At 49.5% G+C, this 16,871-nt stretch overlaps 1 protein-coding gene across 3 annotated transcripts in view; it reads right to left on the reverse strand.

Moving 5' to 3' along the window:
• Positions 1-16,871, reverse strand: part of PLXNA4 (plexin A4) — a 446,024-nt gene that overhangs the window by 35,963 nt on the left and 393,190 nt on the right. For all 3 annotated transcript variants that reach the window (XM_005550800.5, XM_074036650.1, XM_065542564.1), the window contains 5 exons: positions 16,628-16,862; positions 12,548-12,690; positions 6,123-6,391; positions 2,966-3,032; positions 1,968-2,114 (listed from right to left, as the gene is read on the reverse strand). In XM_005550800.5, the coding sequence (XP_005550857.2) occupies positions 1,968-2,114; positions 2,966-3,032; positions 6,123-6,391; positions 12,548-12,690; positions 16,628-16,862 (861 nt within the window). The remainder of the gene's footprint in view (positions 1-1,967; positions 2,115-2,965; positions 3,033-6,122; positions 6,392-12,547; positions 12,691-16,627; positions 16,863-16,871) is intronic.

Below are 16,871 nucleotides of genomic sequence, written 5' to 3' on the forward strand. Positions count from 1 at the left end.
CTGTACGCTGCCGTCCTGCACGATTTCTTGCTGTCTGCCCACACCCTGAAAGGGCTGCTCCCCTGCACATGTGCAAATACCTTCCCCAGGCCTGAAGGTGGCTATTAAAGCTCCCTGTGGCAGGCAAAAAACCACAGTTTCTTTCCTCTCTCCTCACTGCTCCTGTCCCCAGGTGTTCCCACCTAAATGGATACTGGTCCCTGAACCACTCCAATGTCCTCACGTTCTCTTTAAGTTGTGGCACCCAAAATCAGCTCAGTGCACTAGCACTACTGTGGCCTCTGGAACAAAGGATGCTACAATCTGGGGACAGAACATGATTACAACTCATTGTGTTGGATTCAATATTGGGAAGGTGCTGAGGAGACAGGAAAGAAAGGGAGTGGAACGGGGAAGACAGGGTAGAAGACATTTATGCAGTAGTTCTATCTCATTAAGAAATCCATTCAGGTCTCTATTTCTGGAAGGGTTTTTCCCCCCTTTTCCATTTTAATCGGAGCCTCTCTCTCTCTCCTTCCAAGCAGATGGTAACTGCCAGGAAGCAGGGGCCTCGTTCGCAGGCTGCTCCTTTGAATCTTCATAAGGAAGCCAATCCCCACAAATCTGTTCCGATGTCTACTGGGATTCCCGGGGCTTTTGGAAAATGAGAGTGGGATAGGTGGATCACGGTCGCAGTCTTCCCAGCCAGCAGGGATGGCTTTGTTCAGAGGTGGGAACTGTCTCCCCAGCTGGCCACAGGGTCTGGAATTTGCCCTCGACTCAGAGCAGTTGCAGGGGTTGTCCGGGAATCACACTCCCTCCCAGTCCTACCACGCCCCGGCCTGCTGTGGCTCCCTCTGCATTTGAACTTCCATCTGTTCCCTGTCCTCATCATTCCCTTCTGTCTCTTTTCCTTCCTTCCATTCTTGGGTGCTACTTGCATATCACCCCCAACACTCAGCTTTTATCTTTTCATACTCCCTCCTTCCATGTCCTCTCTTTCTCAGAGAGAAAGGGCTGGCTGGAGATCACAATGATCTCCAAAAAATCCTGAGAGTGAGCTCCCTGGGTTTGAAAAGACAGTGAGCAGCGAGTGGATGCATGGTCACAGTGGGGAGAGGCAGGCGGGGCCTGTGTGACCAAGCACTAGGGCATGAGTATGACACGGGCTTCACCACCTGCTCATCTTGTCCCATTGGATCCCCTGCACAACTTCACTCTGAACAACTAGGATTATCCCCACTTTAGTCGGTTCTGTTGGTGTTCTCATTTTTTCCGATAAAGACACCCAAACTCAGAGAGATTAGGGACCTATCCCGATTCACCCTGTTGGTCGAAGGCAGAGTCAGGGCTCAAATACAGGTCTGTCTGATCCCAAAGGCCATGCTCTTGAATGCTAAGCCTTGGTGCCTCCTAGTGTAGCTGTTTTTGTCAGGTGAGGGAGCCTGACCTTAACGGAGGGGATCCCTATGTTCCTTCGGCAAACGCCTTGCACCACCACGCCCCCTTGGCTTTGCATTATACAGCTCAGGTCACAGTTGTATTTGAACTTAGAGCAGAAGGCAATGTGGGCTTCAGAACTATGAGGAACTCTTTCTAGCTTCCTTTCCTCTCTGTCCCCCGCTCTCTGCCTGCACGGACCTCTTCTGTAAAGCATTGACTCTAAGCTGGGAGGACAGAAGAGGAGTTCACCTGGGTCAAGGGCTATGACCCTATAACTGGTGTAGCCAGAAACCCCTAGTTCATTGGCTGAAGTGTCACTCAAATGTGTCTGAGCTACTGGTCCCCAAATCCAAATGCGCTGGTGAAACACAACAGAGGAAGTCTGGGGTGATAGACACAGGGGGAGCACCTGGCTGGGCCCATACAGCAGACACACCTGGAGAGGTGACCATTCAGCCTTTCCGCCATCCCCTCTGCTGAGCAGGGCTACCCAGGACCGAAGCCCGCCTGTCAAAGCCCCAGGGGAAACAGATGGGTGGGCTCACCAGGGTTTTGTAGTCAATCTGCTGGCGGATGAGCTTGTCCTCGCTCAAGGAGTAGCGGGCCTCACCCGTGATGGCGTCGATGGGGCCCTTCTCCATCTGCTGCTTGATGGCACAGAACAGAGAGAAGAGGGGCTCCCCGGCACACTCCTGGAGGTGAGAAGAACCTCATTGGGAGCAGCTCCTGGAACATTGGAGTGCACCCCCGAGTTCCTACTTCTCCAAAGGGCGGCTTCCATCCCCTGCCAAGTCCCTCCGCCTGCCCCCACCTGCTTTTATACTCAGCTCTTCAATCTCCTTCTCTCCAGCTCCTCATCCTTCAGGGTGGCATTCCTCCTGGCTCTTTGCATCACAAGGTCTTTTCCCATTCTGCCCGTTTCTCCTTTCCTACTGCTGCCTCTCCAGGGCTCTTTCTTCCTCCCCCGCTCCCCTCCCCTCCCTTCCTGCCCTCCTCTCAGCTCCTCCTCCCTGCCAAACCCCGCTCTCTCAGAGGCTCCATCCAAAGGCAGAGGTCAGTCCTGGGTGGCACGAACTCTTTAGAACATAAGTTAATAATTGGAAGCTGAGCCTCTTCCACCTCCCAGGCGCATCCCTGGCTTATCTGCCGCAACATGCGGCTTCTGCACCGGCCCGGGGCCCTTATCAGCCTCAGTAAGTCTGGAGCTGGGAGAGGGAAGAGGAAAAGCAGAGAAATAATGGGCAAATTGTTTTTAGCTTCAAAGGGGGATTCAGCTTTAGGGACCATACAGGGCCTCTCAGGGCTCATCTGTTCCTCGCCAGGAGGGAGGAAACTAGCTTCAGGAAGACTGTGTCTTTGGAGCTATGATGGACTGCAGGCCTCTGTTTTCCTAGACAGTCCATGATAAGGATGGATTCCATTTCTTGTGGGGTTATAAGAGCCAGGCCCAGTAAGGGAGAACTGGGGGTTGTGGAGTGATCCCCAGTCAGGCTGCAGAGAATGAACGAGGCAGGGCCAGAAATACGTCCACATCCAACCCTACCTTGAGGAACTTGTAGAGGAGGAAAGTGAACCAATTGGTCAGCATCTTCTCAGCCACTGACTCAGTCCTGTCAGCAGTCACCGAGGGAAGCAGCGGAACAAGACAAAGAAAGAAGCAGCTGGTCAGAGCCCGCAGGCTGGGAAGGGCAGGGGAGGAATTGTGCATTGATCTTGCTGCTTCTAGCGTTTAGGCCAAATCTTGAGATCCTAATGAATATAAGACTTTCATGGACTCCTAGACGCCCCCATAATGGTAAGACAAGCTTTTCCTACAAAGCTGGAAGATGACATTTTGGGCGTCAGGCTGTGGGAGGGTTTTTGGCTGGAGTGCCTTAGAGCACCGCTGACCAATTGCACATTCTGTGATGATGTAAATTTTCTCTACCTGTGCCGTCTAATATGGCAGCCACCAGCCACACGAAGCTACTGAGCACTTGAAATGTGGCAGCATGTCTGAGGAACTGGCCCTGAACTTGTATTTATTTTTAACTAATTTAGATTTAAATAGTCACATGTGGCTCAAAGCTATCCTATTAAATAGTATAAACTTAGAGAACTTTACGGGCTAGTTGTGTTCTTTTGGGTGAGAAAAAAAAAAGAATCCCAAATTCCTGGGGAGGTACCAATTTGGCAGGGAATAGGAATAAAGGTGACGGGAGAAGGGTCCATGTCAGAAGGCCAGATGGCCAAACTGAGCCTACAGCCTGAGCTAAAGGCTCCTGGCATTCACAGCAGCATAAAGCCATATACTCAGCTCATCCCAAGCCGTGTCAAAACTGTCCTATTGCGGCTGGGCGCAGTGGCTCACGCCTGTAATCCCAGCACTTTGGGAGGCCAAGGCAGGCAGATCATGAGGTCAAGAGATCAAGACCATCCTGGCCAACATGGTGAAACCCCGTCTCTACTAAAAACACAAAAATTAGCCGGGCGTGATGGCACGTGCCTGTAGCCCCAGCTACTTGAGAGGCTGAGGCAGGAGAATCGCTTGAACCCAGGAGGCGGAGGTTGCAGTGAGCCAAGATCTTGCCACTGCACTCCAGCCTGGCGACAGAGTGAGACTCTGTCTCAAAAACAAACAAACAAACAAACAAACAAACAAAAAACTGTCCTATGGCAAAAGCTTCCACATCCTTTGGAACTTCCCTTGGGAGCCCTTTTACAGTTTCATTTGCAATGACAGAAAGTTCATTCTTGAGTCTAACTTGTGTCTTTCATGCTACAACACAAGCCCATCTACTCTTTTACTTTGGAAGTGAAGATGCAGAAGCAGTGCAGTAAGCCCAAGGACATTCTTGGTTGCATCCATTTAGAGAAAACAAATTACGTTCAAACTTGCACTAAGTATGTGGCCAGTTCCAGAGAGAAACTAGCCCATCTAGGTATGTCTGGATAGTTTAAAGTTGCAGTTGCCAGAAAATGCTAATAACTGAAATCCCAAGGTAGTTGGGAGGCTGCCAGCACAAAATGAAGCTGGGAAGAGAAAAGAAGGAGGAATATTAAAAGGAGGTAGGCAGCCAGGGGCAAGAAGAAGAAAAGGAAAGGAAAGCAGAAGGAAGCAAGAGCATCCAGGAGAACAGGAATGGAAAATAAGGGTGGGGAGACACAGAGGCAGAGCGAGACCACGCCGGGAAGTTGTCGGTGGGAGCTCTGGCAGGCAGTGGCAACCCTAGAATTATGCCAGTGGGTGGCTGTGTGGTGAAAGTAAAACAAAAATCAAAATGATCTACCTTGCTGTTTCCAAAGCTGTCTGCTGGCTCTTATATGCAGCAGACTTTTGCAGCTGTGCAGGCAAATGCCCACTGCTCCAGGAAAAAGCCTGAAGTAAACACTTCTGAAAGCCAAATCTATCTGCTGGACCAAGTGGGAACCACTGAAGCCTAGCCTTAGACCCAGAGACCAAAGATGGAAGTCTGAGGGACAGGCAGAGAGCACATGAGTGGTCTAGGCAGAGGGCTAGACAAAATGACATGATGTGGGAGTTTTCTAACTTCAGATATGCCAAGGCCAAAGGTATTGGAATAACGGCCTAGAGGAGAAATGGTCATAGGGTACACAGAAAGTTCAAACAGAAGCACTGATAGAGTGAGACAGTCTCTAGTTCCTATAAGGCCAAAGTCACAGGATAAGGTTATGTCTTTACATAGGACCTTTAAGGTTTCAACAGTATCAAGTCTGAGGCCTCCAGGGTGTTGAGTGGTGGACTTTGGTCCCATTTAGAGCCTATAGCAGGTGCCAGGAAACACTCGCTGGGCTGCACTGAGTGAGACATCACCAAAGGACTTTCCTTCAGTGCTTCTCAAACTTTAATATGGATTGGGATAACCTGGGTTCCTCGTTAAAATGCAGATTCTGATTCAGTGGGTCTGGGAGGGCCTGAAATTCTACACTTATTTATTTATTTATTTAGAAACAGGGTCTTGCTCTGTTGCCCAGGCTGGAGTGCAGTGGTGAGATCATGGCTCACTGCAGCCTCAAACCCCAGGGCTTAAAAGATCCCCCTGTCCTAGCCTCCAGAATAGCTGGAAATTTACAGGTGTGCACCACCATGCATGGCTAATTTTTATATTTTTATTTTTGTAGAGATGAGGTCTATGTTGCCTGCTATGTTGTCCAGGCCGGTCTTGAACTCCTGGCCTCAAGAGATCCTCCTGCCTTGGTCTCCCAAATTGTTGGGATCACAGGCATGAGCCACTGTACCTGGTCTGTGATTCTGCTTTTCTAACAAGCTCCAGCATGCTCCCGATGCTGCCCCCTGCCACCTGATGGCATGAGGCCACAGGTCTTCTCTCCTAATCCAACTTTGGACTTAGATAAGGCCAGAGGATGGACTAAGTGACCTCTGAAAATTCCATGAGAGGAGATTGCAGTAGACAGGGTCAAGATTAAGTAGAAGGGCAGAGAAGCAAAAATGGAGATTTGACATAGGGGCAAGAGAACAAGAGGGTGAGCCAACAAGTCCATGCACCCTTGACTCCTGAGGACAGTGGACAGATTCTTCTCAGGGGGCCTGCAATGTAGCCCTGGCTCTGGGCTAGTTAGTGCCTTGAACTTAGGAACGTGACTGCTCTCCTAGGAGCTCTACCCCAGTGTCCCTGCAAGGCACGGTGAGCCAGGTGCATGACTGGGCTGGAGCAGGGTGCCGCAGACTGCACCCTCACCTCCTGAGCAGCAGCTTGGGGTGGTTCTTGCTCTCCAGGTTCTTGTCTATGAGGTCGGCCAGCAGCTGCTTCAGCACATCAGTGGCGTACTCCAGCTTGCTCTGCAGCACGGTCATGATGAGCGAGGCCACATTGCCACGGTCGCGCATGGAGAAGCTACGCTGGGACTCGAGCGTGCGGATGAAGGACAGCAGGAACACCTTGTTGTTGATGAGCTGCGCGAAGAGCTTCAGGCCTTTCTCCACACGCTCCTGCCGGTAGCCCGGGACCTGCAGAGAGACCTAGGAGTCGTGATGCCATTGGCAGGGTGGGGAGCTCAGTGACCTCCCCATGGGACGGCTGTGCCCATACCCATGACCCTCTCACCCACCAATTAAGCCACAGTTCACCTGGCTAATGCTGTGAAGCCCTTAGCACTGAGTTAAGTATCTGATTAACCTCGACTGCAGCCTCTAGTTTAGAGACGAATCAATTGAAGCACAGAGAGGAGAGCATCACATGGTTAGTAAATGGCGGGGCTGGGATGGCACTCACTTCTGCCAGACTCCAGAGCTCTTCCCTGATGGTGACGCAGAGTTGATGAGGGCCCCTGTGCCATGGCAAAGCACCTCACAGTCCCTGTGGGGAATTCCAGGTGCCCAGGGCTGTCATGGTTTACACCCTGAGAATCCCCAGCCCTAAGCCTGGGACTAACCTAATGCCCACCCCTCTTCAGCCCTAGGGGTGCTGTTGATACACCAGTGGCCTCAGAGTCAGGACATCTGGGTTCCACGTGGATTCTGATACCACCTTGCTGGGTAACACTGGGTAAGTCTCTTTCCTTTTCTGGGGGCCTAAGTTTATCCACATGATAAAAAGGGAAGATTGAGCCCAACCATCTCTAAAGAACTTTCTAACTCTAGCATTTGCTGTTTTCTTAGGGACCCTTTCTAAGACCCTGCTCTATCCAGGGGAAGAGGAAGAAGACAGTCGTATTTTCCTGCCTCCGTTGTCTGTTCATTGGGAGATCCCTGCAAGGGTGTGCCATTCACTCAGCAAACATGAGTCAACAACTCAGGTAAGTATGGAAGATCCACCTCTGAGATGTCCAAGTGTGTGCATTGCAATCCTGTCAGTAATAGCTCCAAACTGGAAACACTCAGATGTCTAGCAACAAGAGAACAGGTGGAAGAACTGTGGTGTATTCTACCTAATGGATACCACACAGCAACAAGAATGAATCACCTATGGCCACACACAATAACAGGATGGGTCCCGCAAATGTACTGGATGAAAAAAGCCAGATGCTAAAGAGGGCATAGTCTTCATAGAATACCATTTAAAGAAAGATTTAAAAAGCAGATAAAATTAATCAATGGCTGTAGATAAATGGCTGCTCTAGTGGGTGGCTGTAACTAAAAGGGGGCACCCTGGGACTCCTGGGGGACTGACCATGTTCTGCTTGGTGCTGGCTCGATGGGCATGTTCACTTGGGGAAAAGTCATTGAGCTGCACGCTGACAATTTGTGCATGATTTGTATGCATGCTTCTGTTAAACCAAAAAACTTACTTAAAAAGTCAGCTATAGGATCTGTCCCCAAGGGGGAGCTTCTGAGAACACTGCAGGGTGTGTCTCCTGAAGTGGGGTGCTGGAAGAGGCAGGGAGTGGGAGGGATGGTGTGGGGAGGTGCCTTCGGAGCCACACCTTGAGGGCTCTGTCTCCCTGAGGGGGTGGATACTCACTGTCTCCTCGAGGGGGTGGATACTCACTGTCTCTCCGAGGGGTTGGATACTCTAGTTCTTTGAGAAAGAGTGTCATGTATACAGCAGTAACGAGCCTGGTTTCAGAGTCCATCACACTTGGGTTTAATTCTGTCACAGTCATTTCCTAGGGCCCTTAGTGACTCAGTTTCTTCACCAGCAAAATGAACATAATGATAGCTAATATTGATATAGATCTAACTCCACACTACTATTCTATGTACTTTAGAAATACTGACCCACTTAATGCACACAGCACCAAAAGGTAGGTTTGTTATAATCCCTATGAGGGACCCTGTGAGGCTAAGGAGCTTCACAAAGCCCCAAGACAGAGAAGGGTGGAGGGAGGTCATGAATCCAGGCACTTGGCCCCTCGTTCCGCCATCTCCAGGGACCGTGATGTGAATTGAAAGGAGAGAGTGTATGAAAAGCTGATGCACAGCCCAGCTCCTAAAGAGCAGCTACATTCCCCTGCTCTACTCTTGAGGTTTTAAACTGGGAAAAATGGAGATGGCCAGAGAAAGCCTTGTTTAACCAAAGTCACAGGGTGGCAGAACATTCATGATCCTCATTACCAATTCCCTGTGTTCCAGGCTCAGGGCAAGGCACTGGCAGGAGGCCAGGTTCAGTCAGACCTAGGCCCTGTCCTGAGAATTTCAACCAGGAGGCCAGCCCCAGCGAGTCCTGAGGTCCCTTCCACAGCGGGAACTCTGTGAGCCAGCCCTGCACCCTGCACAGAAGGGCTCTCATTGAAACCTCCAACTTGCCGGGTATCAGTAGCTCCTATGGATCTGGAAGCTATAGGAAACGTGTGTGTTTCCAAATCAGGTCCATTTTCATTTCTCTCACTGTGGTGCTGGTCCTTGGAGGGCCAGTTCTCAGGAGACAGATGGGAACAGCCAGAGACAAGCAGGCTACAGCAGGCCACAGCCCCTGCTGGTGAACCCCTTACCTCCGGAGGTGGGACTAGCCTCTGCTTTCTTCATGCCCGCCTCCCCCAGTTCTCCCCTCCACTGGGGGCTGATGAGGGAAGGGCAGCCTTACCTTGCCATCAGCCCGGGCCTCCATTGCCCCATTTATCTGTCTTCCAACTCTGTGACCACCCCCGTCACATACATGCCGCTGTCCTTCAAATTACTCAGAAGAGCAGTTCTACAACTTGTTCTAATAATAGTAGATAATGTCATTTCTTGGGCACCCACTATGTGCAATGCACAGTGCCTGGCACATTACACACATTGTTTCAATGAATTTTTCTAATGTGCTTGTAAAATTGAGCGAACAATCTCTCAGAGAAGCTATTGCAGCTATTCCAAGGCAGCGTATCTCATGACAGGCAGAGTTGGATTACGAAACCCAAACTTGTTTGGCTCCCAAGTGCCCGTTCGTCCTCCCCATCTTTTACCATGTCTAGCCCTACCCCTGGGCTTGAGAGCTGTCTGAAAGCCAACTCAGATGTCTCTCTAAAGCCTTCCCGTGCAGGGCCTCCCACCAGCTCAGACTGGCTGGCTAAGAGAGGGCAGTCACCAGAAGGCTTAGCACTATGGCATTTAGAGAGGTGGAAGAGGACATGGGTTGGTCAGATAGCACACTTGGTGTGAGGATGCACTCTGGGCTTCTTGTGAGGCTGACCTTTCTCTGTGTGCAAAATGCACATGCCTTCTGGGAAGAGGTCCGGGTTCCTGGGAAGGAAGATTTTAGCAAAGCCACCTACAGCAAAATAGTATCCTATTCAGCAGCATGGGTTTTAGAAGCAGAGAGACCACAGTGACTCGTAGGTGGAGGAAAACTCCATCACCTCTGGGCTCTATTGCCTCTCCTGTAAAATGAGAATATGAGTGTCTATGTCGTAATGTTTTATGAACATTAAATAAGATAATGTATGTAAAGTGCTTGGCATGCTCCATGCACACTTAAACGGGGACAGTTTTATTACCTGCCTTTCAGACTCCCTGGACTGCTTTCCAGGGATCCCTTTCCTCCAAGAGTTTCCCAGACATCTAGTGCATCAGGACAGTGTTTTGGGGTGTGGGAGGTAGGAATTTTCTCCCCACTTTATGAAGGAAGGAGATGGAAGTGAAGTGTCTTTGTAAGGAGTATCCAAAACAGTTCCTCACTGTTGCCTGCCACCCTCCCCAGCCCAAGCAAATGCTACTCTGAAACAAGACTTTCTTTATTCACCAGATGGTTCTCTAATTTAGTTGAAGTCTGTGAGTATAAAACTGGATAGTAAATTTTAATTGTAACCCAATAGGTTAGAGTTTAGGAGCCAATGATAGGTTGAAATTGGGAGTGGAAGATTGCTCTGTATTTTAAAGGGTTGCTACATGACTAGTGCCTGGGAAGCACCTTTCTTGAAGGCCTGGATTTAACCCAGAGAGCCCTACGTGAGGGGGCCGGGTGACCTCCCCTCCAGGACAGCCTGAAGCAAGAGGATACCTCCTTCTTCACACTTCCAGAGGTGAGCAGGAACCCCAGTGGCTGAAAGGGTTGGGAAATACTGGTTTGGATTAATCAATGACTTGTTTCCATACTCAGAACACCAAGGGGGAGAAACTACTTCAGGGGCAAGTAGGGGTTGGAAAAAAAACAAATAAGAAAACAATGATGCACACACAGTCCCTCAATTTCACATAGAAGGCTGGATCTCACATAGCTCCAGGCTAATGCAGGTCAGTAAAAGTTCTCGGAAAATCCAACTTAAAAGTTACATCTTTAAAGAAAACTTACTTAGATTTGGAATTCTGAACTCTTGAAGAAAGGAGAATAACTTTATATACTCGTCCTCGCTGCATTCTTATTTAGATTATTCCATCCCATCCACAGAGTAGTATGGGAATGTTCAGACATAATTTCCCTTCCTACAACCCCATTTCCACCTTAACTCAGCCAAACACACAGATACTCATTTATTCAATCATTTACCACTTCCCACATGCCCACTATGTGCCAGGCACTCCACTCTGCTGGAAGTTAGAACTACAAAGATAAATAAGGTACATGCACAGTCTACACAGCCAATCACACATACACGTGTGCACACAATGGTCTTATCTTCTTGTCCCTCTCATGTCTCACTTTAAACAGGAATTTGCATACTCTCCAGGGCCCTAAGAGAATCCTGGTAATTTGAAGCAAACAAAGTTGAGGCTGGAGAAAAATAAAAGGAAGGGAAAAATGAGTGGGACTGGGGGAGGAGCAAAGACCAGGAGCAAGACGAAGGAAATGGATGGATAAAAGTATCAGGATACACGTTATGTTTTTATTTATGCACGGGATACATGTATACATGCATGTACACATACATACCTATAGACAGAGAGAAAAGGTACCTTGACAATGAGGACATAGAGACTGTCACCTCCAACTTCTGAAAGTGTCTCTTGGTATCTATCAGTTGAGGAGCCAAAGGGAGCCTCCTCCAGAAAGAAAAGCCCATGCCCTCAATATAGAAACACACACAAGCGCATGCTTCATGCAACAAGCAAGTATGGAGAAATGTGTGTGCCACAAATGCCCCTCTGGACTTCTCACATTTGCTGCAGAGTACACACAGCCTACTACATTCCCTTGGAGAGCCCGCTTAGACATTCCCTCGGGTGTCGGTACCTGCAAACCCACACAGCTCCTGAGTGATGGGTCTGTTTTTATTTTATGGACAATGTAAACCTTGGAATTAATCTTAGTTTGCATTGTTGCTTTGGCTGTAGATTTTTGATCCATCCACAGCTGTAAGGCAGGTCACTGACATAGCTCCCCAGAAGTCCGGCACAGAGGCCTGTTGTTGGGAGGGAAGACACTGACATCTAAATGCCTGAGCTCAAATCTCCCTTCGGCCCCCACCAGCTCTGTGGTCCCAGGCAACCACTGAACTCTGGCCCCTTAGTTTTGTCACCTGCATAATGGCCTTACTTACTGCAGAGGTTTCTTGGGAGGTGAAATGAATGAATGCATGCAAAGTGCTTAAACTGGGCTAAGATGTTAGTAACAGTCAATTCATAGTGATTACTCCTTAGGATTATTATTCTGTCCTGGTCTTTTCTCATTTATATTTTTCACTTTTCTCTGGTATTTATCTCTGTAAGCCATTCCAAAGCCCTTTCAGAACAAAGTATAATATGAATAGACACATAAGCCAGATACCATGCTAGACAGTAAGCAGGATAAAGTGTTCAAAAGATGAGGTCCCTGCTGGTAGAAGACAGGGTTATGATTTCTCATTCACATTTCCACCCCGCTTCCCAACACATCGTTTACCTTTTCCAATTAAGCACTAAGTGGTAAATCCCTTATATATTGAGTACCAAGTATGTGAGTCAAATCCCCTACTTCATGGACCCTTAACCAAAGGTCCCTGAGGTTCCCCAATGTATTTGCCACGTTTCTTGTTTCTGTGCATATGTAGTTTCTTCTGGGGAGAGGGACATCAACTACTTCCATTCAATTCTGAAAGGGCTCCATGACCCTCTAAGATCCGAAGCCCTACTCACATCTCTGTTCCAAGGTTCCCTGGCTTGGCCCCACCTCTTCCAGAGGGATGGGCTGATGCTGACAAGCTGGGGGACCTTGAGCAAGTTGTGTCCTCTCCCTGGCCTTAGCTTTCTCACCTCTGAAAGAGGGGCTGGACTTGAAGATCACCAACACACTCCCCTGCTCTAACGCCAGGATGGAGCACTGCTTCTCACCTCGAGGTCCCGGAGGACAGGGTGGTCTTCAATTCCTGGGAACAGCACCCTCATGGTATAGGTTCTGTAGTCCAGGAAGGGAATCCCGGCTCCATCCAGGTCACTGGTCAGCTCATGGATGTCCGTCTGGAGCTCGGCAAAGGCTGGCACGAAGAGAAGCCTGTGAGATGGCTGGATAGGGAGGCCCCAGGAGTCACCTCCATCTCAGAATGCTCAGAACCCTTACCCAAGCCCCTAGGAGACATGAGCAATGGACCACGATGGGCAGGAATAACTGGAGATGCTGTTTACTTAGCTGGGATTGGGATGAACTGCATTGGCATGGGAGAAAGATGTAGTGCAAGAAACCTTGCATTGGGGCTAAAACCTTTCCAAAGTGTGAGTGATGGGGGATGGTGGGTGAGGCTGTCCACAGATCTGTGCTACTGCTGGGCCAGGAGAGACTCCCCATCTGAAGATGAAGGGCTTTGGTTTGCAAAATATGCTGGGGAGGGGGAGTAGAGGCATGAGTAAGAGAAGGGAGAGGTACCATGAGTAAGTGTCCATTCCTGATGCTGTGTTTTATAATAGATTTCCTTATAAGATGACAAGAACAACTTCTGATAAAGGAAAACAAGTTTAAAGACACAAGTCTGGACCATGCAGCTCATGAGAGCCATCAAACCTCCAAATGGGGCAGAGATGGAGGCTCAGCCACACTCAAATAGTCCTTCTGTATAAATAGGCAAGGTATTTCTCTGCCCTTCCTTCCTCAAGGTGATGCTACTTGATGGTGAATTATGACCTGCATATGGGCACTGCTGTGTGTGGTGGCAGCTCAGGTCTCCAGATGAACACAGTGGCAAGACCCCCCAGGAAAGTGAGCATGCAGTACAGCCTGAGGCTGTTACATAGCGCCAAAGCTGTCACCATACTTCGTTCTGAGAACATCCTCCCCCAGGGCCACCCTCTGCCACAGGGGTACTCAGGGGTGAGGCACCCAGCCCTTCCCTGCTCTGCCTTTCTCTTTGGTGTGTGCACACACACATATGTGTGCATGCATGCACATGGACAACCAGGACGGATTAACACATGCTGGCAAAGAACAGCCAGTGGGCATTGACTACTAAAAAATATTCCTTTCTATTTACATAATCTCAAAAATAGGGAGAAAATATTTTGTGAACTCAGAAGGGATGAACAAGCCCAATGTGGCTCTAGAGCCTCAAAAAGCAAGCCAAGCGCCCAGTGAGCCGTGATAATTACAGAAACACAACACAGCCACTCTAGGAACTGTCTACAGGGACCCCAGTCTCGCCCGTGCCCATGAGTTGGGTAGAGCTCCACACTGCAGAGCAGACTTCAGGCCCTCAAATTTTGGCTTTCTGTGCCAGGAGAATACCAAGACTGCTTGTTTGAGAGAGCCAAGAGGATGCCACCTGGAGAGGCCTCTGCAACCTCTCCTGCTGCTCCTCTCTCCCTGCACCTCTGCACCGGCCACACAGACACAGGGGTTCCTGATATGTAGCGTGACTTTGACAGTAGAGAACCCAAATGCATCCAAGTGGAGCCTGCACCAATGTGTGTGCATGTGTTTTTGGCATGTGCTGTCACCAAAACCCCTGGGGAACACTCATGTATGTCCTGAGTGAGGAACATGGGTGTGTATGCTTATAGGAGAGCATGGGAACATGTGCATGAGCATAGGTGTGGGTATGTGGGCACTTATCTGAGTGTGTATGTCAGGGAGTGTGAGTGTGTGAGTGTGACAGTGTGTGAGCATATCAGGGAGTATGTATGACAGTGTGTGAGCATGAGTGCATGAGAGTGTGTATGTCAGTGAGTGTGTAGGCATGTGTGAGTGTGAATGCCAGTGAGTGTGTATGCATGTGTGAAGGTGAGTGCATGGGTGTGAATGAATGTATGTCCATGAGTGTGTATGTGTGTGAATGTGAGTGCCTGCGTGTGTGTCTCAGTGTGTATGTGTGTGTGACTGCATGAGTGTGCATGCATGTCAGTGTGGGTGCATATGTGTGTGTTGGTGTGTATGCAAGTATGAATGTGAGTGCATGAGTGTGAGTGTATGTGTGTATGCATGTGAGTGTATGAGTCTATGTGTGCAAGCACTTGTGAATGTGAGTGCATGAGTATGTGGGCATGTCAGTGTGTGCATGCATGTGAGTTGAGTGCATGAATGTGTGTGTGTGCAAGTGTGAGTGTGTGAGTATGTCAGTGTGTATGTATGAATGTGAGTACATGAGCGTGTGAGCACATGAGTGTATGTCAGTGAGTGTATGTATGTGAAAGCATGAGTGTGTGAGCATGTCAGTGTGTGTGGGCATGTATGTGAGTGCACAAGTGAGTGTATGTGAGTGTGCATGCATGTGAGCATGTGAGTGTATGTGTTAGTCCATAAGTGTATGTCAGTGAGTGTGTGTGGGTATGTGTAGGAGTGTTTGCAAATACATGGGTATGTTTATATATCAGAAGCTCAGGCCCATGAAGGGCCCAGCTGGGTGTCTTCTGAGTTTGTGTAGAGGACGTCCTGGCTGGCTGTGAAGTCTTCAAGGAGACCCCTTGGCTTGGACCAGTGCAGCCCTGTAACCGTTCTGCAGCTGGCTCTGGGCACCCTGCAAAGTGTTTCCATGGCTAGTCTGACAAGTCCTTTGCTGTAAGGCCCCCTCTTCCTACGTGCACAGCATAGCTCGCCTCTAAAGTCTGAAGCCAAGGTTTCCTCCTGGGGCCTCAGCTGACAATCCTGGGCGGGAGCTCCCCTTGGCTGCCCCCTCCCAGTTGGGGTGCTCAGCCCACAGGGAGGAGAAGGGGGGGTTGGCTTTTTATCAGTCTGCAGCTTTCTTTTAAGTCACCAAGCGCCTCCAACATTCAAAGCAGCATGCCTGCCACACATAAAAGAGATTCTAATCACTACACCTAATTAGAGGAAACAGTACATTGCGGAGAAAAAAATTAAGCAGCGTAAATATAATAAAAGGCAGTAATTAACGGTCCCACAAGACGGATGCTGTGTTGACAGCTGAAGGATGTAGAGAGGGGATGGAATGGATCCACTTCCCCACCAAAAAGAGCTGTGGCTGCCCTGGTGGGAATCGGTGTGAAGTGAGAGCCCCAGGTACGGGGCCAGATTTACTCCATGTATAAATCTACAGCAAAGAACCAGCTCAGATCCTCCCAGGATGAGTCACAAAATGATATCCTGGGGGTTACAAGAGTCTGACTCCTAAATTTCCTTCTTGGATTTAGTGCAGCTGATTTCACTTTATGGTGGTGTTTGTAATTTTTTTAATACAAGCTGTGAAGCACCCTTCCTTCTAAATCACAGATCAGCCCTACAGCCTTACCTTCCTGCTAGAGGAAGAAAGCTGAAGATTGCTGAAATGCGTCATGTTAAGACACCCCCAGATCTCCCCTTGAGTAGAGTGCAAAACCCACTTAGCCAGGATTCCAGGTCTGGAGGCTGCTCTAGTGGGGTGGAGAATGATCCTAATCTGACACCTTCAAGGAGAGGGCTAGGAGACCTTGGCCTCTCTGGTGTTGCCAGGATAGGGCCTGCTTGGGTATGGGTGTGGTCTGGGACGCAGGTATAGGAACTATAGAGTGAGAGGCTTTGCAGGTAGCATGCACAGCCTCCAGCATTGCCCACAGCTGCCTGGCCTGCTTGCTTGTAAATGAAACACATACATATACATACACACACACATGCACACACACACACACACACACACACACACACACATACAGCTTCCAGCACTGCCCACTGCTGCCTGGCCTGCTTGCTTGTATATGAAACATATCCACACACATACACAGATGTGCACACACACACATGCACACAGACACATACACGGCCTCCAGCACTGCTCACTGCAGCCCGGTCTGCTCGCTCGTATATGAAACATACATACACACACAGAGGTGCACACACAGACACATGCACACACACATTCACACAGACACACACACCGCTAGCCTCTAGCACTGCCCACTGCTGCCCAGCCTGCTTGTTTGTATATGAAACATATACATACACATACACAGATGTGCACACACACACACGGCCTCCAGCACGGGGCCACTCAGTACCTTCCTTGCACTCCAGGGCCACACGGGACTCCAGGTTGTCCATCTGCATCTGCAGCCGCTTCAGTGTGAGGTCACTTTCACGGGACTTGCGTTTATAGGCGATGAGCACAGCCACGATGAAGATGATGAGGAGGCCACCAGCCACCGCGATGCTGACGATGGCGGGCAGGCTGAGTGGGCTGTCCGGGGCGATGTACACCATCCCCGGGGAGTACTCCATGCCACCGACACGGGCCTGGGGGCA

The sequence above is a fragment of the Macaca fascicularis genome, chromosome 3 (assembly GCF_037993035.2).
Source record: "Macaca fascicularis isolate 582-1 chromosome 3, T2T-MFA8v1.1".
NCBI classification, from domain to species: Eukaryota; Metazoa; Chordata; class Mammalia; order Primates; family Cercopithecidae; genus Macaca; species Macaca fascicularis.